The following is a 23,842-nucleotide window of genomic DNA, read 5'->3' on the forward strand; positions in this document are numbered from 1 at the left end:
TTTTTTTTTTTTTTTTTTTGTATCATCTTTTAAAAATTACTCTATCAGATGTTCAAGGAATATCAGAATTTCATATAAAACTTCAAAATATCTAGCATAGAATCTTGTCCATTCCCTATTCTTTATGCCATTATCACGAAATACTTGAGTACTCCTTAAGAAATATCTGAGGACTCTATGACAGGTACTCAGAAATTAAGTATACAAAATTGATGCTCCCCTCATCTAACATGAATTATATATTTTATCCAAAACAGGAAAGAAATTTAAAGCAAATAATTACAACAGTGATAAGGATTCATTTTATTGTGTTTTCCACATAGAAGGCTTTTTTGATGAAAAAAATTCTTTACAAAGACAATCTAGATTGAATCAGTAAGAAATAAAATTTTAGGTCTTAAATGAGTCAAGTATTCTGCATTTGAAATTCAATTTCACAAACATTCAAGATTAGTGAATTTTGGTAAGAAAAAAAGGCCAGCAGAAAGAAAAGACACCTTTTCAACAGATAGTAATTTATGTTTTTTTAAAAAAAAATTGCTTTGGGAAAACACACAGTATAGTTATTTAAGAAATGTCTTTTAAGCAAGATTTAAGTGCTTCAAGTCAAGTGGGCTTCAGACTAAAAAATATTTTAAAATTTGCCAAGATATTGAAGTGTTAAAAATATTCTCCTTATTCATTTAATTTTATGTTTAAGGAAACCTATGACAGATAAGTAAACAAAAGGCAAATAAGTTTACCTGCATTTTTTTATATAATAAATTCTAGATCTATAAAAGTTTCCTGGTTTGTACACAAAGGCCAATGCTTGACCTTCATTGATCCATTTCTATGTAGTTAAAAAAATACAATATCAAATCTTTCTCCCTCCCCCCAAAAAGCTAGAAGAAATATTTTAAATTGTGAGTGTGCGAATGTAGCTATGAGTATCTTTAAGGTACAAAACACACACATATCACTTTACTTAGAAAATTATTTTCATCATACTGTAAACATCTCTTTCCCTACATCTGGACATTTCAAAATAGTCTTTGGTATTATTAGTCATTGTGCTTTGAAACGGAAACTTAAAAAGATTTCTGTAGCAGTGCTACATAGATATTTTAAGATATAAATAAGAAAAATGCACTTGGAATAAGTTACAATTAGCTGCTTTTGCATAATTTTCAAAAACTACAGTGTATGCCTAGTCACAGTTTTATGAGAAAGAATATCTCCTTTTTCAACTCCTTAATTTTAAGGAACACTTAATCATTTTGGCTAAAAATCCATTTTTGGAGTGGATCTGATGGATTGCATGACACTAAGCTCGGATGCTCTCCATTTGCTGAAAGGCACATTTTTAAGAATGGATTATATAGAAGTTGATCCTAGAAAAAAAAGAAACACAACAGGCATTAAATTTCAAGATTCACAGTTAACTCATAAACATGAAAACTACATTATGATCTTATCTAAGCTAAAGGAGACTGACCTACCAAATGTACACTATTCTCAATTTTTAATCTTTCTCAGGTCAGCCTTGTCTGATAAGATCTTGTTGGTTTCTGTTGTAAACAATACCATTTATGACACTACTTGTTCAATTCACAGAAGGTAGTACATAAATATACGTACAGAGAGTAAGGTCTGAGTCACATTTTCAAGTAAGAACCCGTCGGTATATCCGTAAGTGACAAATTCTTTAAAAATTATGTTATAAAAATCAGTCTTTTAGTGTTCTAGTAGGGCACAAAACAATTTTTAGGTAAGAATTGCTATATCCCAGCTAAGCCTTAACACATAGATTTAAAAACAGAAAAGATCTTTTGTGTGTTCTCTCAATTCTAAATTCATATTTGAAAAAAGTACTACAAGAGGAGAAAAGGATCACTTTAGGTGAGAGAAAGATAATGGCTTTTTTTCTCTCTGCCACGATTTTTAAAATGTGACTGTTGCCAGAAGCACTGTAAGAAACTCCAAAAAGACAAATATGAGCAACTATTATTAATAATGCACAAAAGTGTCGATCTGCATAAATCATGTTTTCACTATGCATAGATTCATTCTCTCTTATCACATTGATAGACCTACACAATAACAAAGTTAACAAAGAGAAATTCTGATGGATAACATTAATATGCTATGTTTAATGCATTTTCCCAGATAAGCAATTAGAGCTAATCAAAATAATTACATAAAGGGATGAATTAATTGCTCTGAGGTACCTTCTGGATCTCCCATATCTGCTCTCCACTGGCCACTGTCCTGTGACCTTTGTAGGTACACGCTCTCAGCTGAACAAGACCTTGAGCAGCATGAAGACACAATTCCTTCTGGATGTTATGCCGAATTTCATGTTGAGCCGAGTATTCAAAATACTGTGAAAAGAACAACACTATTACTGACCTGTATCCTCATCATATGTCCTCAGCTGCAAGATAATGGTCCAATAATATTGATTTTTAAAAAATGAGCAACCCTCTGAATAATGAAGTCATTATTTTGTTTATGTACTCAACAAAATAATACTAAAAAAAATAGGTATTAGAAACATAAGCTGAGCTTTTAATGACAGAAGATGCTATAACCCTTTTCCAGCCTATCACCAGCAGGTAGTTATGTAAGAGACTATCTTCCTCCCATGTCAGAAATGGGAAGTAAGCAGGTGGGATGGAGGTTAGCTAGGGCAGGTACACCACAGGAAAGGACCCGGAAACGTCTAGCAAGCACATTAACTGCCTCTTTCTCTCCATAAATGTTCCTTCTCTCTTATTCATCTCAATTAATGGAGTTTCTATTAACACTAGGAATAAGTAAATGAGGTACTCTCCATGTCTTAGTTTCCTTGCCTGTGAAAATGGGTTCCTACCTCACAGGGTTATGAGGATAAAAGGGTTAATATATGTAAAAACACTCAGAACAATAACTGGTACATGGTAAGCTTTTAATTCATCTTAGCTATTATTACCAGGATTAATGTTTCTTTCTCTCCATTATGTCCAATGAACTAATTAGTTCCTTAGTTCTACTGAATTTTCCTCTCAGATGTCACCATCCCGCTTTGCTCTGTACCCCATTTCTCTTATTCCGGCACTCAGAATCTCTACCGTAATAGGTCAAGCTACCTGCAATTTCTGCAATTTCACTCTGCTGCCAGTTAGTCTTTCATAACACCTACCTGATGCCCTACCTCGCTTACTTGAGTGAGTCACTACTGTTGCTTAGAGGAAGTCCACACTCCTTAACTAGCACATGAATTCTTCCGTTTTCAAGCTTCTATCAACCACTGCCTGCACTGTACAGCATGCTCTTTTCACACAATTTTACCAATGCAGAACACGTGCACCCATAACTCTAAGGCTGCTTTACTGTGTTTTGCCTGAAATATCCTTCTGGATCCTCCTCTGCCCAGCAAATTCCTTTTTAATCCTTTGAAAGTCAATTCAAATGTTACTTTGCTTCTTTAGTTTCCCTGAGCTTGTCGTACTGAACGAGATTACAGCCTTTTCCAGGGTTCCTATGGTACACCAGAAATAACTTTGGTAGCACTCTATTGGAATTGTGAGTGCTAGTAGCTAGCTGGCTTTACCATGGACCAAAGTCAGGCAGCGTATCTTGTAATAACATCCACTACAAAGCAAATATGTCATAATGTTGACATTCCAAAGATAAAATAAGTGAACATAATGGATTTTCAATAATGAAATAATTAGTCTTAGCAATAATATTTATTGAGCCCTTATTATGGGCTAAGCAGGGGCTGTTCTAACCCCTTTATGTGCACTCCACAAATATTAGCTGAATTAATCTTGAATTCCCCTGGTCTTGGCCTCATGCTTAATTTAGCTCCTTCCACAAATATATCCATCATTTTTATAACCGATAGTTCCTCAGATGGAGACACTGAATGAAAATGAGAGGAGATCATGAAAACAGCACTTTGGTTATACTTCTTTAAGAAAGATAAATCTTAGGATTTCAAAGATGGTACAAAAGTCTGTCCAGTATTTTACTTCACCCACATTATTTTTTTTAACCCTTGAAAGGCAAGTTATAAGGAACAAGAAGTAGTTGAAGATACTTGGGCAACCAAAAAGAATATGTAAATAGCCACCTGGGAACACTGGAGAGACATAGCCTAGAATGAGGACGAATACCCTGGAATAGAAAGCCAGAGAAGCAAAGTATTAAGTGCTACAAAACCATAATGACTTACACTGCATTGCACCAGGATATTGGTCAACAGAGCCACATTACCAAAATACTTTTTTAATTTTTAATTTATTTTTTAAAGATTTTATTTATTTATTCATGAGAGACACAGAGAGAGAGGCAGAGACACAGGCAGAGGGAGAAGCAGGCTCCATGCAGGGAGCCCGATGTGGGACTCGATCCCGGGGCCTCCAGGATCATGCCCTGGGCCGAAGGCAGACACTTATCTGCTGAGCCACCCTGGCGTCCCCAAAACACTTATTTTTACTTGGCATATATAAGTGCTGTTACAGTGGAATTTTATGTTACAAAAATATCATTATCTGGTCAAAACAGTAAAAGGGAGCATAAAGAAATGATCAAGTTGGATGATAGCTCTAAAACACTTAGTGCTCAAGTAAATTTGCAAAGGAGTTCAAATGCAGTGCTTAACTTAAAAAAAAAAAAAAAAACAAATTTAAAGGGAATAAACCAAAATAAAACCAATGGCTATATTATAGTGCTAGAAATCAGAGTCATTTTCTTCCTTTTTTTTTTTTTTTAAAGATTTTATTTATTCATGAGAGACATAGGGAGAGAGGCAGAACCATAGGCAGAGGGAGAAGCAGGCTCCCTATGGAGAGCCGGATACAGAACTTGATCCCAGGACCCCAGGATCATGCCCTGAGCCAAAGGGAGATGCTCAATCACTGAGCCACCCAGGAGTCCCCATTTTCTTAAAATATAAACCAGGAAATATTATCCTCCTGCTCAAAACCTTCAGATGGCTTCTATCACACACAGAATTAAATCCAAGTTTACTAGGGGAGGCCTGCAAAGCTTTCTATGACCAGGCCCCTTTTCAACATTCCTGACCTTGTTTCCCACCCTGTCCTCCTGGACCACTCTGCTGCGGCCACACTGGCTTTCTGACGGCTCCATTTACCTGCCACTGGCCTCTCACCATGCACCCCCTCTGCTGGAACACGGTTCCTCCCCAGACCCTTTAAGCCTCTACTCCAATGTTGCCTTCTCAAAGAAGTCTTCCTGAACCTCCAAAAACAAACACCTCTCCCCCTCCCGCATGTTCACATTATCCACCTACCCTGTTTTATTTTTCTTTATGCCCAAAATTACATGTTTTTCTTCTCCTTCAAGAATACAAGTTCTCATTCCCACCAGGTTCCTCACTAACTCCTAGGCACCTTCCAAAAAATGTTTTCAAATGTCCTCTTTCCAAGGAAAATGTATGGGCATCCAGCCTAATCCACTCAGATGCCCTCCTCCATAAAGCAGTCTGAATGCTTTATCCCAGACCTTATCATGCTGACTGTAACCACTGTCTTTGAAGTGTAGATTTCCTGCAGGAGTTAGAATCTAAATTGCTTGAACCCAGTAGAATATCCTGCAAGCAGGGGTCACTCAGTGAATTTGTTGAATGAACAAATGAAAGAGTCCAATCTTTCCAGGAGTTAACTTGTAAAAGGCAAGGCAAGAAGCTCAATACTAGAAATATTTTAATAAGTTCTGTGCCCAGAGTAGGCCAAGTAGTGACATGTGACATTTGAGTCTTGATTGTTTAAACAAAGAGTGGTAACAAGCAGATATATCATCAGTGGAGGATAATCAAGAACATGCCTTTACCTAACAACATATTGAAATAATATCACGACTTGCAAAGAACTTATAATACTGCTCTTTTGGTATTAACACTGAATAGAACTTGCTATTTTTTTTAAAGATTTTCTTTATTTATTCATGAGAGAGAGAGAGAGAGAGAGAGAGAGAGAGAGGCAGAGACACAGGCAGAGGGAGAAGCAGGCTCCATGCAGGGAGCCCGACGTGGGACTCGATCCCAGGTCTCTGGGATCACACCCTGGGCTCCAGGCAGCACTAAACCGCTGCGCCACCAGGGCTGCCCTAGAACTTGCTATTGAGTACGGTTAAATAAATACAGCCTTTATGCATAATTTTGCAAAATCACCTTGCCAGTAGTACCCCAACATCTTCTCCATACAGAAGATCCCATTTTTAAATTTCAAATGGCTTTGTTCTATTATTTTCTCATCTGCCTTTTTACAGAATGGGTAAGCCATTTCAAATTGTTTTCAGAATCAGAATGAAGTCAGAATGAAGTACTCAGCAACTTTAATATTAATTGCCAAACTTAAAACATTTTAAACACTCATTTAACTGAATACAAAGCTGATTTGGGACTTCTGACAACCTACTCGTGTTTGTAAGTGCCAGTGAGAAGGGAGGACTTTGAGTAGTGCAGGGCTTACCTGGTTTCCCCCGAGTCCATGACACGTGTACAAAATTAATGGTTTGCCTCCTTGATTATTTTCTCCAACATCCAGACACAGAGGCTGACCAATGCTTTTTATCTAAAGGAAAAAAAAAAGCATTTTAATCTATGTGGTGGATATTTTTTTCAAATAATTTCAGGAAATAGTATTAATAAATAGTAATGTGAAATCTTAAAAGCCATAAACCAAAAAGTATTTCAGCAATTTTCCCTGAACCATGTAAATATCTGTGGTGAGGCATATCCCAAGTAAAAAGGATCAGGAAAATACTCACATATCCAGATATAACAGGATTAAGGTCTGGCACATATGCTTCTGGATAAATAGTATTCAGATACCATGTAAAATTTTTACATTGAAGGCGGTGCTTTATTTCAAATCTTTTTGAAAGATCACCAAATGATTTCTAGAGAAAGATGAGAAGTAAAAAGAATGCTTAATCAAAACAGTACTGATAAAGAAGTTCAAATGCTATGATTGCATTTATATTTGTGTCTTAAAAAAATTCTAGGCCAAAATATAAGATGTAATTTAACTGCATTCACCATTTATTCAGGCAATAAAGATGCCTGCCTGCTTGTTTCTGCCTTGAAAGAGAATTAAGTTACCACGGTGGGTGCTCACATAATGTTATTTTATTCTTTCTTTGTGCTATTCAACCTCCCTCATGAGGCAAAGATCTCTAGAGAAATGGTAGCGGGAGAATTCAAAATTGATCCTAATTTTATGTCCAAAAATTATCTGCAAAGTGAGGTGTGAGGAAGCAGGTATAAAGAAATAGTTGCTGGGGTACCTGTGTGGCTCAGATAAGTGTGGCCCTTGATTTTAGCTCAGGTTGTAGAATGAGCTCCACCTCGGCTCTGCACTAATTGAACCAGTTCTAAAATATTTTTTTAAAGATTTTATTTATTCATGAGAGACACAGAGAGACAGAGAGGCAGAGACACAGGCAGAGGGAGAAGCAGGCTCCATGCAGGGAGCCTGATGCGGGACTCAATCCCGGAACGCTGAGATCATGATCTGAGGTGAAGGCAGATGTTCAACCACTGAGCCACCCAGGTGCCCCAAGAAAACAATTTTCAAAGAACACTATTAAACTGAAAATATATTTGGTCTATAGGCAAAGTTTTAAGGAAAAATTATATTTGTTACCTAAATATGCAAAAAGTTTAAATGCCCAAGCTTACCATTTCAATTAAGGTAAATATTCTCTCTGCCAATGTCTAAGTTTTTGCAAAACGTATGAAACTCTAAAGGACTTCTGGCTAGGTTATGCATTTTATCACAAGATCTGTTTGCCCTGTGGTAAAAATAGGGGTTTACTGGTTCACTTCCCCCCTTGTGAGTGATAAGGGAGCGTAAGCTGCATTTAGCACATGCTTATCTGCTTGGCCAAGGACCCGTGTGCAGTACACTGTCTGCCCAATTTGGCCTGGTGGCCTTAAATAAAAAGATGGCTATCTGACCCAGGCATGCTCTGACTTTGCATCTTACTGACATGTTACAGGGAGATACTGGAGAGAAAAGCTGGAAAGAGGTAACCAGACCTTTTGTTATAACAGTCAAAATGTTGATGCCCTTTAATTTCAATATATACCCTCTTAAAATCAGCACTGTTTCTTACAGAGGGTTGGGTGCCATTCACTGAGGCACATTCCTAAAAGTCTAATTCATTAACTACAGCCAGTACTGAACCTGTTGGAGCTCAGTTCCAATGTATTAGGCATCATAATTCTGCAGAGCTTTTATCCATGTGAGATCAGTAACAAGAGTGCCATAACTACTCTGGGCGACAGGCAAGTATTTCGCCTGTCAAGACGGGGAAGCAGAGAAAAGGTTGGCTGAGCACACACCCCGTGTTGAGCCAATCTCTCGACCACCCTATAAAGTGTCATCCCATTTAACAGTTGCAAAGGGGGCTCTGCCGAGGTAACCCAGCAAGCAGTGGAACCAGAACTTGAAAGAAAAAAAGCCTTGATATTCCTGGGTTTATTCTCCTGCCACATTTTGACACTGTCTCCATACCCAGTTAAAAAACCAACTTAGCACCTTTATTTAGGTGTCAATCACATCTCCCAAAACCAGTTAAAAGTGGTTCCACTTAACTTTAGTTTGAGGAAAATACTGAACCAAGGCAGTTACAAAAACTAAATATCTTCCATTTTATTTTTTTTTAAGATTTTTTATTTATTTATTCATGAGAGACACAGAGAGAGAGGCAGAGACACAGGCAGAGGGAGAAGCAGGCTCCATGCAGGGAGCCCGATGTGGGACTCCATCCTGGGATTCGATCCCGGGACTCCAGGATCACACCCTGAGCCAAAGGCGGAGGCTCAACCGCTGAGCCAACCCAGGCGCCCCAATATCTTCCATTTTAAAGAGCAACAAGGGGAATGCCTGAATTTTTTTTAAAAAGCAGTTTATTTGATTTTTCCTTAAAAAAAAAGAAAAAACTGGCATCAATAAGTTATATATGTTGCATTTAAAAAACCGACTCAAAAAATAAATTTTAAAAAAGTTTTTTACTTGGGGGCACCTGGGTGGCTCAGTCAGTCAAGTGTCTGCCCACGATCATGGGTCTCTGCTCAGCGGAGAGCCTGCTTCTTCCTCTCCCCCCTGTTCATGTTCTCTCTTGCTATTCTCCATCTCTCTCTCTCTCAAATAAATAAATTCTTTTAAAAAAAAGTTTTATACTTAAACTGACTCAAATAAGAAAAAGAATATGTGAACTTGGTGTGGACTTTTACTGTAACTTATTTAGCTCTAACTTACTTGTTTAACAATTTTTGCTGCATCTGTGTTTCTCCTATAAAATATTTCCTTGTATTCATCCATCCAGACTTCTGCAAGGCGAACTTGGTTGCGAGCAATCACCTGAGTGCCTTTTGGAAAGGTATGAGGGCTTTTGCTGCGAAAAACATGTCCAACAACAGAGCAAGGCATAATCTCCAACTGCCCACCACATTGCCATACCTGATAATTAATGATATTTGTTTAATTTACAGTATTTTTAAAAAATCAAAGTGTTGCTTTTAAGTTCATCATTAAGATATTAATAAAAACAAAATATAGAAATTTATATATAGTCTCCACAAATAGTCTCTGTCCCTTGCCAGTTCAACTTAAATTCTTAAATATAAAAAACAATTTTATGAAATGGTACAAAAACTAAAGACGACAAAGGCATATTTTCAGAAAGTAATTTAACAAAATAGTGATTTCAGAACTTTCAAAAAAATCAAGCCCCACACTTCTTTTTTTGCAAACAATTATGCAAGCTCTCTCATACCAAAGACCAAAGATTCTTCTGTTTTTGACTTCTATCTTCTTATACAAGGCACATGACCACCTCACTTGAACCAAAGATTCTCTCTTCTATGGCAGGAATTAGCAGTCTTAGAGTGGGCAGACCCAGACTCTTATTTCCCCCTTGCATATTCAATTTTGTAATTAAGAAACAAGTCCTGGAACAGCCCTGGTGGTTCAGCAGTTTAGCGCTGGGCGTGATCCTGGAGGCCCTGGGCCCAGGGTGTGATCCTGGAGACCAGGGATCGAGTCCCACATGGGGCTCCCTGCATGGAGCCTGCTTCTCCCTCTGCCTGTGCCTCTGCCTCTCTCTCTCTCTGTCTCTCTCTCATGAGTAAATAAATAAAATCTTAAAAAAAAAGAGAGAGAAAGAAGTCCAGATAATAACCAAGTACAATCTTTTAAGCTTGTACAGTACTCAGTCATTATAAAAAAATTCACACCTATTTAGAAACAGAGGGTCAAAAACACTTATTTGCATTAACTCTAAATAAAATGGAAAATTATTAAATCAATACCTACTGACTTAAATATCTGAGCAATCAGTTCTGCCATAAATAGTAACTAAGCAAAAAATCTAAAATGAATATATGTTTAATAATCTGTGCTAGTATTAGGGCAAATGAGACAACCCAGTGGTATTTTTAATTCAACAAATTGTGCCTGTAATCTAACATGTGTTAGGGGTTGGAAATACTTAAATGGATAAAAAAAAGACTCCTCCTTTGAGCAGTTCAAATTTGGCTACAGTCATCACTGCCATTATGTGATGGAACCAGAGCTAAAACTTAAATCTTCTAACTCCTAGTTATTTTCCCACTACGTTCCAGTCTGAAGGATGAAAGATGAATGAGAGAGTCCTTGCAGAAAATAAACTCATCAAATCAAATAAGTATATGTGGAGGCCATCCAGAGTTTGTTTTGTTTCTCATATTAACTTTTAATATGCATAGGGAAAAAAAGCTCATTTAATCCCAAGAGTTAATGTCTTTTAAAAATTATACATAAATGTTTTTCCATTCTGACTCCCTTGATAATCAACTCATTTCCTGAAGCACTAGATTGAATTATATTTATCTTGGCTAGAATTCAGTAGCTACAAGTGCATTAATTGGTGCTATTGGCTGGAAACAGGCGTTTAACTGAATCCTCTTGTTACACTGGCAGCAACAAGTAAATATATTAAGTTACATTTTAAAAGAAATACCCTTATTCTAAAACTTCTAGCAGTTAAATTTTAGAAAGCACAAAAAAGTAAAGGCTGCACACATCTATGATCTGTATCAGCCAATTAGAACAGAATGTGTACTATATTGTACTATAATGTACTATATTTATGAACTTACTCTGAAAGACATTTCTATATTTTCACCTCCCCAGATTTCCATTTCTTCATCGTAAGTTCCAATATATTCAAAATATTCTTTTGATATGGAAAAAAGGCCGCCTGCAAAAGTGGGTGTTCTGAAAAATAATCCATTGTCAAACTTTGTTATAAAAATTAAATAAGAAAAAAGAGCTTAAAGAGCAACTGAATCAAATTCACAAAGAAATTAAAGAGAGATCACAATTTCCAAGATTTTTTATAGTCTTACAATAAAGACTAAAAATGCTATCTTCAGTTTCAAGATTTGTGGGGGAAGGGAAGCACTTTAAGTATCTTCTCCCAGCAGAACAAAATTATGACGTATCTTCTGACCAAGCCCAAAGATTCTGAAGTGATGATTATGAGGAAGATGAAAGGCCTCATTTACTTCTACTTCCGACTCGGTAATATCATGTGTAAGTAAGTATATACATAAGTGGCTTTTCTATTCCCTACACAGAATGTGTGTGTTCTTTATTTCGTTAGTGAGAATTACCTTGGGGGCAAAAAATGTAGAAAGCTAAGAGGGCATACATATTCAAATAACTGAACTGACTTGTAAGACTTTGAGAGCAATCCTCTTACTTAATTGGGTAGGTTTCATCTTTCCTTCTTTGCCTCTCATGATCAGGAAGCGATTCCCAGCCAAATGAAAGACTCCAGTCAAAGTTTCCACGGTTGTGATTACTTCCATAAGGAGAAGGTTTGTTGAATTCAAATGTGTTTAGATCTATGGATGCAATATCCGGACTCACTACAGCCGTGTAGTTCTCGGCTATTCTGGCCAACAAAGGTTCCAACCAGCCGTAGAAACACTCACCTGGAAGGGACACAATTCTAATCAGTCCAATGAAAACACTGAGGGTTTTCTCTTTTGTTTTTTTTTTTAAGATGGTTTAGAGAGATGAGAATAGTCAATTGTGTTTTGAACATTTAACACCGAGGAGATTTCTTAAAGGTTTCTTATGATGAGATTGAAGGTAGAGTGAAAAGGGTAAAGGAAGAATCAGCAAAGTTGGGAAAATTTATTACACAAGGGTTTTTTTTTGTTTGTTTTGTTTTGTTTTTTTACCTTAGTGAGGAAGTAAAATAACACTGGAGTATTTAAGTTTCAGATGGTGTGTTTCCCTCTGAAATGGGCCTTGAGTCAAAGGCAACTTTTTGCTGATCCATGCCACCTAACCCCAGAAATGCTCTGATTTAAACTGGTCTCCCTAAGGTGTAGTAATCAAAATCCTAATTTCTGAGTCTTAGGAGAAAATAAGTTAAGGAGTCAGAATATTCTGATTTCAGCAGTTGGAGAAGGACCATTCAAACCTGCCCCAGGCCTATCGGAAAGTGGGCCCTAGTATTACAGACGTGACTCCTGTTTTAACACACAGAATTCCAGAGATTCAGTGCTACCCAGGTCTTCCCATCAGGCAGAGGGCAGCGTTGGGCAGTTACTAGGAGGACAACTTGGCATCAAGATCGTCATCAGATACATTTGCCTGAGAGGAAGAATATCCAGTCTGACATAATTGTAATTTTGGAGCAGGAGAGGAAATATTGGAGAATGAATCATTTCCTTTTTAAAACACCTCTTTTGGAATACCTTCAGACCTCTCTTCATTTAAGAGCCAGGTATTAGGAGAGTACTGGGTCTGTTGGCTCTAAAGAGACCCAAGCAAATCCAAAAGCACTCTCTAACAATTAGCGTATAACCAAAACCATTTGCCAGGTCAAACATAATCTAAGGGCTAGCCAATTCAGTTCAAAACTAAATACTCATATAAAAAGGATAACCCGCTAAATTTATAGCTGAAGGACTAAGTGACATTTTAGTAATCCCTAATGGGAACTTTAAATACGGACTCTAAAAATACTTGCCATATACCTCATTTAAAATCATTGACACTAGAGAACAAAACCATTAAAAACAAAATAAAAAATAGTAGCAGTAAAACAAACAAAACTTGATAATATTCATAGAAAAGATACCCCAGAAGTTGGAAGGGGATACCCCTAACTTAGCTCAGGAGGATGTGCAAATCTTTGAAAAAAGAATTAAAATACGGAAATTGAAAGTATTAGGACTAGGACAAAGGTTTTTTTTGTTTTTTTGTTTTTGTTTTTGTTTTTTAGGACAAAGTTTAAAGACAATTGATTGCGCTTAAAACTTTCATTCTTTTTAAACTGTAAGAATCAGCAATAACAAGGAAAAACACTTTTTTTCTTTTTTTTTTTTTTAACAGAATGAGGATCTGAAAAAAAAAGCTCAGGCAAGAATAACTTGCTGTGCAAGTTGATCACTGAAGGATATTGGAGTTAAGGAGCCTAAAAGAGCCTCCTCTGGAGGAGGAGGTAAGAACTCCATGTAAGTGCAAGGAGGTTCCAGCAGAGCTGTAATCTGCTTCCGCTGTCATTGCTATAATCACCAGTTGAAAATGACATTAAAGAAAATACAATTAATCATTTAAAGAAAAGTCTTCTTTGTTTGTTTGTTTGTTTTTTTTTATGATAGTCACAGAGAGAGAGAGAGAGGCAGAGACACAGGCAGAGGAAGAAGCAGGCTCCATGCACCGGGAGCCTGATGTGGTATTCGATCCCGGGTCTCCAGGATCGCGCCCTGGGCCAAAGGCAGGCGCCAAACCACTGCGCCACCCAGGGATCCCGGCTTCTTTGCTTTTTAAAATAGAGGGAAGCAGAGGGAAAATGTTACAACTATGTACATATACTTACAGTGAGCATCTAAAAATGTGAGTGTTTCAGCTGTTGCAACTGTTGCTCCTAGCAGCCTTGCAGTGATCAGACCTTTTCTCTCTTTTTGTCTGACTATTTTTACTATAGAAAATTGTTTTATATATTCTTCTAATTTATCATGTAAGTACTCTGTAAAAAAAAAAAAGTATCAGGATTAATTCTTCCTAAGTTTATATTCACATATAACATATGAAAAGTAATGAAGAAACCACAGGGCAATGACATCTCCACATTCGTCATCTTAACAGTTGCACACATTCTTCCATTAAGATGAAAATTATATCTCTAATTCTTTAATGAAAGAAATAGCTACATATGCAAATCTTAACTTCTGAATTACTATAACACACGTTTATAATAAAACTTATCATGTACATGCAATATCAATAAATATATTTGGGGGAAAGGAGAGACTTCTAATGTAGTAGACCCCAGGACTTAAGAAGACTCATTTGGGAATCTAAGAACATTAGCTAAGAGAGGGAAGGAAATAGAATTTGACTAAAAATATATTTGACACTTTTTAAAATTGAGATTTAAAACTGGAAATTTAAAGAAAAATGCCAAGTATCAAGAGGATTCTCTGATATTTAGGCAGTGATCAAAATAAATTAAAACCAAAATGTTCAGGTAAAATGGCAAATAGGAAAGCCCAAGGCTATAGAGCAGTTTGGGAATATTTTCTCAGAGTCAGCATAAATTTTTGAAAGCTTTGGAATCCTCTGACACACAATTTTTTTTCCTAGCAAAAATATGACAGGAGAAAGGAGCATATAAGTCAGGAATGAAGCTAAAAACAGGCTCTTATGAATGGGTACATAATTTAAGATCTTCAACATTCCAATGTGGATGAAAGACATGATAAGCAAGAGTTAAAACAGTAGGTAAAATACATTGATCACATCAGTCAAGTGTTGCTCGTATCTTGAAACAACTCTTAAGTCTGCTTTTTCACCACTAAATTCTTGATTCTTTGTTGAGTATATAATATAGTTCCTCAGGTGGCCTTCTCAGGCCTATAGTAGTACAACCTCAAAAAGATCAGGGAATGATGAGAACATCAATAAATGTCCTGGGGTAGATGTTTGCTTCTGCCGGATTTCAGAAGCCAGTGAGGATGACTTTATCTGTGATTATATCGGGTTTCTTTCTATTCTCCAGTGGTACAGATAAATGAGTTGCTTATTCAAACCTTAAACATTCATAAAGGAGGGGAGAGTCATAAACAACTTCTGTGGAAACTAAATCTAAACGTTGTTACCATAGAGTAACAGACTTAACTTTTTAACACCTTCTAAGTATTCAGAATTAATTCTCTGAAAAACAAGCAGGGCTGTAATTTGTCTTAAAATATAAATCATGGATATTATTCTTTTAATCATAGGCTTGACTTATAAAATAGAAACTTATATAAAAACATTTCAAAGGGGACGCCTGAGTGGCTTAGCCTCTGCCTTTGGCCCCAGGGCGTGATCCCAAAATCTAGGGATCCAGTCCCACATGGGGCTCCCTGCATGGAGCCTGCTTCTCCCTCTGCCTGTGTCTCTGCCTCTCTGTCTCTCATGAATAAATAAATAAAATTAAAAAAAAAAAAAAACACAAAACATTTCAAAGGCCTTAATGGGACTGATTTTTTTTTTTAATGGAGTCACTACAGATTCCTTCAGTAAACTGTCCCACTGTTTGATGTGTTAAGGAATTTTTAATTTACCTACAACTTCTGAACTTCCTGTATATTTTAATCTGCCTAAATTCAGCACCCACCCATACCCATCTTTCTGTGAAGTTAAGAGCACAAAGCTGTGCAATCAGATCTCCTGGGTTTACCTATTTATAGCACCATTACTTTTAGCTGTGTGACTTTAGGCAAGTTATTTTATTTTACCTGCACCTCAGTTTATCTCTAAGATGAGGATAATAACACCCTCACAAGGGATTGCTGGGAGGCTAAACTGAAAGATTGCTATACAAATAAAGCATTTAAAGGCAGGGCTTACCACATGGCCTACTCTCTGAAAATGATGGATTATCTTTTGTTTTACTACCATTGGGACTTACTTATCTCTTTGTCACTTGATTTTCCACATATTTTTGCTGCTTTTCCCTAAACCAACTGAAATCAGGGGCTATAGTTTGTTTCTACCTCACAAACTCCTTTACAGTGACTAGGGACACATTTTCCACAGATAGATCTTTGATTCAATAAGACAAATGAGTTACATTGGTATGCAAAGATATCCCCCACCAAGGAAACTGTTGCAAATGTATTGTTAATTGCTATAAAGAATTATAAAAATATCCAGACCCTTTGGCCAAGCAGCCTAACTTAACCAAAGATACAATTCAAACAGAGGAAGCTGACATAAGCACAAGGATATTCACTACAGTGTAAGGTATACTAACACTCGGAGTGAATGAAGGTGAATGGTTAAGTAAAATGCATCTGGTCCATCATCGTCAGCAAAAATAAAGTTCTGAAGGTGAGAGAAATGGACTAATAATATTATTATATGAAAATGCCACATTTCAAATTTGGATTTCTGACATGGATATAATTAGATAAACATTATGTATTTAGACAGTGATTAAGAGAGAGAAAGAAAAATGAAAATGAAATAGGAAGATCATGATTGGATATCACTTTTCTGATTTCCTTTAATTCTATTAATTTTATTTGTACAATTAAATAATAGAAATTACCTTCAACTGAAGGCTTACTACAAATAGCCTTACTGTCCCTAATCTCTCACTGCTTGAAAAATAAAACAAAATAAAAATCATCTGAGAAGAAAGCTCAAAAAACCAAAGATGGAAAATATTTTTTTCTTTTCTCTTTTCTTTTTTCTTTTTTCCTTTCTTTTTCTTTCTTCTTTCTTTCTTTCTTTCTTTCTTTCTTTCTTTCTTTCTTTCTTTCTTTCTTTCTTTCTTTCAAGACAAAACATGAGAGGCATGCAGAACTTAATCAGATGTCACTTTAAGCTCTATAGGTTGCAGACCAAGTAGAAAGAATCAGAAAAAATTCAGAACATTTCAAGCAGTAAATAAATTAATCACAATTGAGTGGTGATGTAATCTGGGTAAGAGGACTGGGAATTCAAATCAGAGATCTGTATGTAGTGTGTACCCATAAGTAGGGGACTGGAATTATAAAATGTCCCCATTTGGTGAATATGTTTCACATCCAGGCCAAAAATCTCTGATGGTAAGCAACCTTACTCCACCTAGGTGTTAATTTAACCTGAGAACAGAATCTCAGTCCACTCATGATATTTTGAAATTATAGAAATGTTTTGGAGTGTATTTAGAAATCATTAAATAAGTCAGGTTAATAATTTTGTGCTTTATTCGCTTATTATAATTCCCTAAGTCTGTATACAACTTGTTATTGATGATATGTCACTTAATAAACAGTATCTTTATTTTCCTTTCTTCATAGTACATAAAATAATGGTTTACCTTAAAATAGATATTGCTTTGGATTTGATGAGAGAGTATTACTATTCCCATTCTATAGGTGAAGAAACAGCTAGTTAGTAATTGGAGTTGGAATTTGATCTTAAAGAATTTGGATCCAAACTCCACTCGTTCAAGAATAAATTTTGTGATCGTTGAAATAATCTTTATCTGGTTGGTATTTAAAATACTCATGATGTTTGAAAATTTAGCAACTTAGGGTATTTGTCTGATTAACCTTGTGATTCCAATTTAAAATGTATAATTTAGTAACTGACAAGTGACTTGTTATTTTAAGCAGAAATACATTAAAGAATTTAGCTTACTTTGTAAACAATATTAAAATACTTAGCAGCCAAAGCAGAATGTATAACTCTATAATAATTTCAACTACCCATTTATATTATTAATTAATGTATTATTTATATTAACTCATCTAATTCTCAAAACAAACCTAAGAGTTATGTATTACTTACGTATCTCTTCAATTCTATGCTACATGGTTGGACATTTCTTATAATCAATGGCATCTTAGTTTAATTGGCTGTGAGGGGGGTTTTTTATTCAAGTGGTAAATAAACTAATGACGTATTATATAACAAATTTGAAGAAATATGGCATTTCCCACATTTTACAGATAAAGAAACTGAGGCATAGAGGGATTATGTAATTTGCCCAAGTTACATACCTGGTCAAGAGCAAAACTGGGATTCAAACCAAGGCAGCCTGACTCAAGGCTCAAGTTTGTATTCTTAACCACTACACCTTACGATAAAAGTCTTACATTCAGTTATGAATTATGGTACTTTGAACATTTCTGAACTCTGAAATATTTAAATATGGACCCCCTTAGATTCTACTTTCATCCATCATACCTACCATTCAAGGTATTATATTTAAGTTCTGAGGTGGTGTACAGAGAGTACAATATAATAAAACAGACTTTGGACAAAATCCCATGGATTTACTTGGGACACCATCTCATTTGCATGTGCTTTCTTACCATCTACACTAGCATCATCCACCAAAATGATTTCCTTCAGCAGTATGGCAGGAGAAGAATAAAGCACACTGTGGACAGTTCTGAGCAGCGTGGACCAGGCTTCATTGTGAAAAACTATTATGACACTGGTGGTAGGCAGGGGAGGACAGCGCTTAAATTTTTGTTCAATACATCTAGAAGTCAAAGAAGTAGAAGAACAATTATGAATTTTATTACTTTATTTCACAGCTGTGTCATTACTAAAATTATCATTCGAGGAATGATTCTATCATTCAAACTTTATCATCTTAGGAACAATAGTGGATAACTTTTTTTTCCCATGTAAGCTGATCTTAATGCTATATAAATGTAAATAGATCAAAACAAAATTTTTTACACAGAGTTCATGTCCACTGATGTAGATTACATGTCAAGAATCAAAATATGCTATTGTAAGTTTTCTCAACAGTATAATTCTAAAATAGCATTTTTAAAAAGGGAAAATAACCTATGGGTGAGACAACCTGTAAAAATGGCAAATACTTGTAATTGCTCAAGTAAAAACGAAGTTTTTCTCCTTCCCTGTAAAAATCCTCCATTTTTCTTATTACTCGCAATTTTATAAACAGTGCAACTTTATTAAATGACTATTTATCTTTGCAGAGATTCTTATTTTCTTAAGTATATAATATTTTTCAAGTTTTAAAAATCAATTTATTTAATCTATACTGGAACCAAAAGGGAAAAAAATGGCTTACCATATAATCTAATTTTTATGATGTTCATGATTCAGCAAGACTAAGTTGCTACCATATGCCATATGCCATGCTGTTTTAAAAATTTTGCTCCAATAATCTAATCTATAGTTTACTTAAATAAGACCTAGCATTTCAAAATACTAAACTTAGGAATTTTAAATAAAAATCCTAAATCCGGGTGCTTGGGTGGCTCAGTGTTTGTGAGTCTGCCTTTGGCTCGGGTTGTGATCCTGGGGTCCTAGGATCAAGTCCTGCATCAGGTTCCCCACAGGGAACCTGCTTCTCCCTCTGCCTATGTCTCTGTCTCTCTTCCTGTGTCTGTCATGAATAAATAAATACAGTCTTTAAAAAAATCCTAAATCTGTGTTAAAAGTCTTGTGATCCTGTTGCCCTACGAAACACCGATGGGCCTAAGAATAGAGACCGTAAGTAGTTTTTGACTGATTAATGGTACTACACATTTGTTAACCACATTAGTTACAAATTGATCTTGAATTCATTTTTATAATTTCTTCCTCAATGAAAATAATCTTCACATGAAGCCTTTGGGTGTGGGTGGATCTGTACAGTCTCCAGCCTTTGAGACTGAAGCTGACCACAGTCCCTTGCCTACCGAGTTGAGGTGAAGATCAAAAGATACAACATATAGTAGAGGGCTTCACAACACTGTCAAACCAGAGTAACCCTGGGACATAAAATATGTGTGGCCTATGGTAGAGATAAATAAATAAAATAACCATCTTTAAGTTTTTTAAGTACAATCATAAATGGTTGTACAATTTTAGATGACAGTATAAAATCCTTCCACACAGTCAAAAGGCACCTCAAATATAGTGTGTGAACAATCAAACAGTGCTATTCAAACCCAAAGATAAGGAAGTAAATCATTCACTTACGGAGATAGGAGCCTTGCACACTTCAATTGCTCTGTGAGGGTCAATGGTGAAACCAGAGACCCCAGTATGGTACCAGAGGCCTGGGAAAGCCACCCTAAGAAAGATATCCTACAAACTCTCAGTAGTCACTTTCATAGCCATACTTCAGTTTGAATGTGTGTCAGATCCTCTTCTGAGGAGAGGTCTTTAGGGTGGGATGTTTGTAGTGATAAAAAAGGAATTAGACTGACATAAAGTATTAACAGTGTGTGTCAACACTGCTAAGTAAGAAAAGGAGAGGAAGGCTACGAGTGAAAGTGATTTTGCTCTCTCATGCCTTCATGATTTCAAATATACATAGATAGTCAGAAGCAAATAATCACATTCATCCTCACTGACAAATGAAAGCAAATGATTTATTTTAAATTGAATTTTGGATAAATTACCAATTAGAAATAAAGTCCAAACACAAACTTGCTCATAATTATTCTTGACTCACAATTACACAGAAGGAAACAACTATAGATAAGCTTGTATTTTTAAGACATAAAGGTCTACAAATCAACATAAACTAAAAGTTAAAATTATAAAAAAATTCCATGCTATTTTCCTTTAGAAAAAAAAAACCCTTATGATTTATTGTCTTATAAGCATTTTCCGAAGGGAGTTTTGGGATTAAAAAAATTTCCTCAATATTTATTTGTGTGACTAATTAATATATTAATCAAGAATTACAAAAAGTTTTGAAATTTTAAATATAAAACTTCACAAAAATTCACATAAATAAAATGTGATCACTTTAATCTTGCAAGGCTTTCCTTCAGTTTAGGCTAGGAGTTATCTGCTTAACTGATAACTACTAATACCAAGTAAAAGTGTCATGTTGTATCATCAATGCAAGTGATAATAAAATTGCACAGTATGATTTCATAAACTCCAATTATTCTGAAACAAAAAAAGCATGTTAAACTTATGCTTTAGAAATTGTTCCACATGTCATTTAAAGTAGTGAAATTAAATAACTTGCCAAATTGACTACAGATTCCCAGTCAAACCATTTGTAAAATTTAGCATATAGATATGTGCTTTAAATTATCAATTGTATGACCATCTGAGTTTAGGAGACTCTGGATCTATATATATTTTTTAAAGATTTTATTTATTTATTCATGAGAGACAGAGAGAGAGAGAGAGAGAGAGGCAGAGACACCGGCAGAAAGGAAGCAGTTTCCATGCAGGGAACCTGATGTGGGACTCGATCCCTAGTCTCCAGGACCACGCCCTGGGCCGAAGGCAGTGCTAAACCGCTGAGCCACCCAGGGATCCCTTGGATCTATATTTTTAATGAGCATGGAAAAGATCAGCAATTCTTCCGAAAATGTGTTCCTTGCTGATATAAGTTAAATTTAAAGTAAGGAAGTGTTAAATCTTCATGAATTCTTCACAGTTCTAGGTATCCAATTCCTATCTAAAAAAGGTTCTTTAAGTGCTTAGTTGTTTTTCACTTACAATTATTTCATTACTGAGTATTATTGTAGCTCCTTGATGTTATATTGGGGAAAAAAAACATATCTTGAGCTGACAGTGACTGTCATGTCAAAGAATAAAAATTATGCTTCTTGACTTGTGATGTGGATTGCTTTTCAGTCAAGACCTCTTCCCAAATCAGTCAAATGCAATCCTGCATTTTAAACTATTAACATAAGAAAGGAACTATTCTGTGCCTTATTATAAAGGTAGAATATTTTATGGACATTCACTTGTTTCTTCACACATTCATTTGAAAATGATGAGCACCTTAACCTTGAATCACACAGATTAGGATAGAGAGACAGAATTCTAATCCACACAACTTCAGAACTGAGAGATTCATAGTTGGAACAAGTATTCATGATCATAAATCTAGAAAAATATGAGTGAGGCCATAGACTTAAGTCTGTTAAGTCAGGTTCACTTCCAAACATAATTCTATCATGATCAGAGAGCAAATGTGTAAGCTTCGCTTGCTTACGGTCTTACACTTTCAACAAATCAACAGGTGGTTTGAATCAATTAGCTATTTGAATCAAATAGAGCATTTGAACACTACCTCAAAGATAACGAAATGGTTAACATTTTGGACAGTACAGTAGGATCTGGAGGGAAACTGTAGTAAAGATACTGTGTACTTGAGATAACATGTAAATAGAGTGACATAAAAAGCAATGCTGGGCTCTCAGAAGGTAAAGGGAGACAATTCTACACATATGATACCACACAAAAATCTATAGAGAAAAAAAAATCATCATTGAATTAGCAATTTAACAACACTGTTCCTTAAAAGAAAGGTTACAAAAGGTTACAGGGCATTCTGAAATACAATTACAGTACTGAAAGTGGCCACAAAGTCTGTGACTTAGTTCATATAATATTCTTATCTAACAGCTCCAAAGTCTTGGCACTTTTTAAACATCTCTATTTATTCTATAGCAATACACAGAGGAATAGAAATAGCTCCTCTGCCTCCCACATTCCCTGTAAAACCGGTCCCATATTCCCTTCTTAATAGATTAGAAAACTAAAGCATTTAAGATAAAGGATTTTTTTGTGGTTCCACAAAAGTCAGATTTAAAATTTAGTTTTCTAATTATAAGGTAACAACTTTTCACATTTGCAACGCCTCACCAAGAATAGATATGGATAGCCTCAATAATAAGCAAAACATAATTAAACAGCAGTTGCTGTTGTTTTGCCTCAGAATGGCTGAAGAACAAGCAAACTCCTTAGTTGATGCCCCTCCCCTGAAACCCTAATGTTAAACAGTAAACAATGAATATTCTTGAACATACTCAGGAGGTCGAGTGTCTGGTCCAAGATCTCGGTGTAAAGAAATCCTGTCACTTGCAAAAGCATTAAAACAGTGTTTTGTTTCTCCACGTTCTTTTTCCTTCTGCTCTTCAACACTTAAATTGGTTGTCTTGAATGCTTTACCAGAAGCACCAGGTGCATTAGAATCCTGAGGTGGGCGGTCAAGAACCGGTTTCAATTCTGCTGCTGTATAGTATCCTTGCAAACAGGGTCTCTCACCAGCATCAATGTTTTGCCTGACAGGTGCTCCTATTTGCATTTTTGGCATTGCATCTTTAATATTGTTTACAGCTTCTAGCATGAAATCAAACATCTTGTTTTTGTTTATATTTCTTTCCATCTTTGATTCCTCTTTGGAATATTGAATACTTACTTCTCTTTGCATTAAAATCAAAAATATTATAAAGAAAAAAATTACTGTACCAAGCTTCCAGAACTTTTTATGATAATGTCTTTTAAGATGTAGTTTTACTAGTCGCTTTATGTGAGTCATTCTGGCATTAAAAGCTTGCCACTTGACAAATAACAGTTATAGTTTCCTCTGTTACTTATATTTTTTTTATCATAGATTTGCTGGCAAGAAGATTTCATTAAATGGCAATACCTATAAACAGAAATGATAAATGGCATTAGTAGCTATTCATTCCTATAGGCATGGCTCAATTCATTCACTCAACCAACAACTAAACATAAGCTATAAACAATGTACTCTTATGGTTAACAAAAATGCAAAGATATTTTGCCCTCAAGAAAATTACACTTTTAGAAGAACATATTTGCTGTTATTAGCTATAACATATTGAGGCTATAAATTATTAGAGATTTATCTCCAGGAAAAAATACTTTGTAAATTGTGGCTAATACCTACTACATGATAGGCATGTGATTGTTTTTATAAACAATTTATAAACCTTTACTCCAACTAAACCAGTTAAGATTATAAAGCAGCTTCACCAACAAGTAAACTGGCATGCTTCAAATTTGTTCACCTGATTACACTTGTGAATCCTGCCAGAACCAATAAAGAC

General features: G+C 35.6%; 1 protein-coding gene across 5 annotated transcripts in view; it reads right to left on the minus strand.

The window, feature by feature from the left end:
• Positions 1 to 279: 279 nt before the first annotated feature.
• Positions 280 to 23,842, minus strand: part of GALNT3 (polypeptide N-acetylgalactosaminyltransferase 3) — a 95,568-nt gene continuing 72,005 nt past the window's right edge. For all 5 annotated transcript variants that reach the window (XM_025994125.2, XM_072751815.1, XM_072751816.1 and 2 more), the window contains exons 2-11: positions 22,796 to 23,418; positions 18,356 to 18,528; positions 13,879 to 14,028; positions 11,743 to 11,977; positions 11,138 to 11,255; positions 9,258 to 9,458; positions 6,760 to 6,891; positions 6,462 to 6,563; positions 2,211 to 2,363; positions 280 to 1,373 (exon numbers count right to left, since the gene is read on the minus strand). In XM_025994125.2, coding sequence (XP_025849910.1) covers positions 1,251 to 1,373; positions 2,211 to 2,363; positions 6,462 to 6,563; positions 6,760 to 6,891; positions 9,258 to 9,458; positions 11,138 to 11,255; positions 11,743 to 11,977; positions 13,879 to 14,028; positions 18,356 to 18,528; positions 22,796 to 23,307 — 1,899 coding nt within the window. In that variant the 5' untranslated portion in view covers positions 23,308 to 23,418 and the 3' untranslated portion in view covers positions 280 to 1,250. The remainder of the gene's footprint in view (positions 1,374 to 2,210; positions 2,364 to 6,461; positions 6,564 to 6,759; positions 6,892 to 9,257; positions 9,459 to 11,137; positions 11,256 to 11,742; positions 11,978 to 13,878; positions 14,029 to 18,355; positions 18,529 to 22,795; positions 23,419 to 23,842) is intronic.

Source organism: Vulpes vulpes, chromosome 3 (genome assembly GCF_048418805.1).
Source record: "Vulpes vulpes isolate BD-2025 chromosome 3, VulVul3, whole genome shotgun sequence".
In the NCBI taxonomy this organism is placed as follows: domain Eukaryota; kingdom Metazoa; phylum Chordata; class Mammalia; order Carnivora; family Canidae; genus Vulpes; species Vulpes vulpes.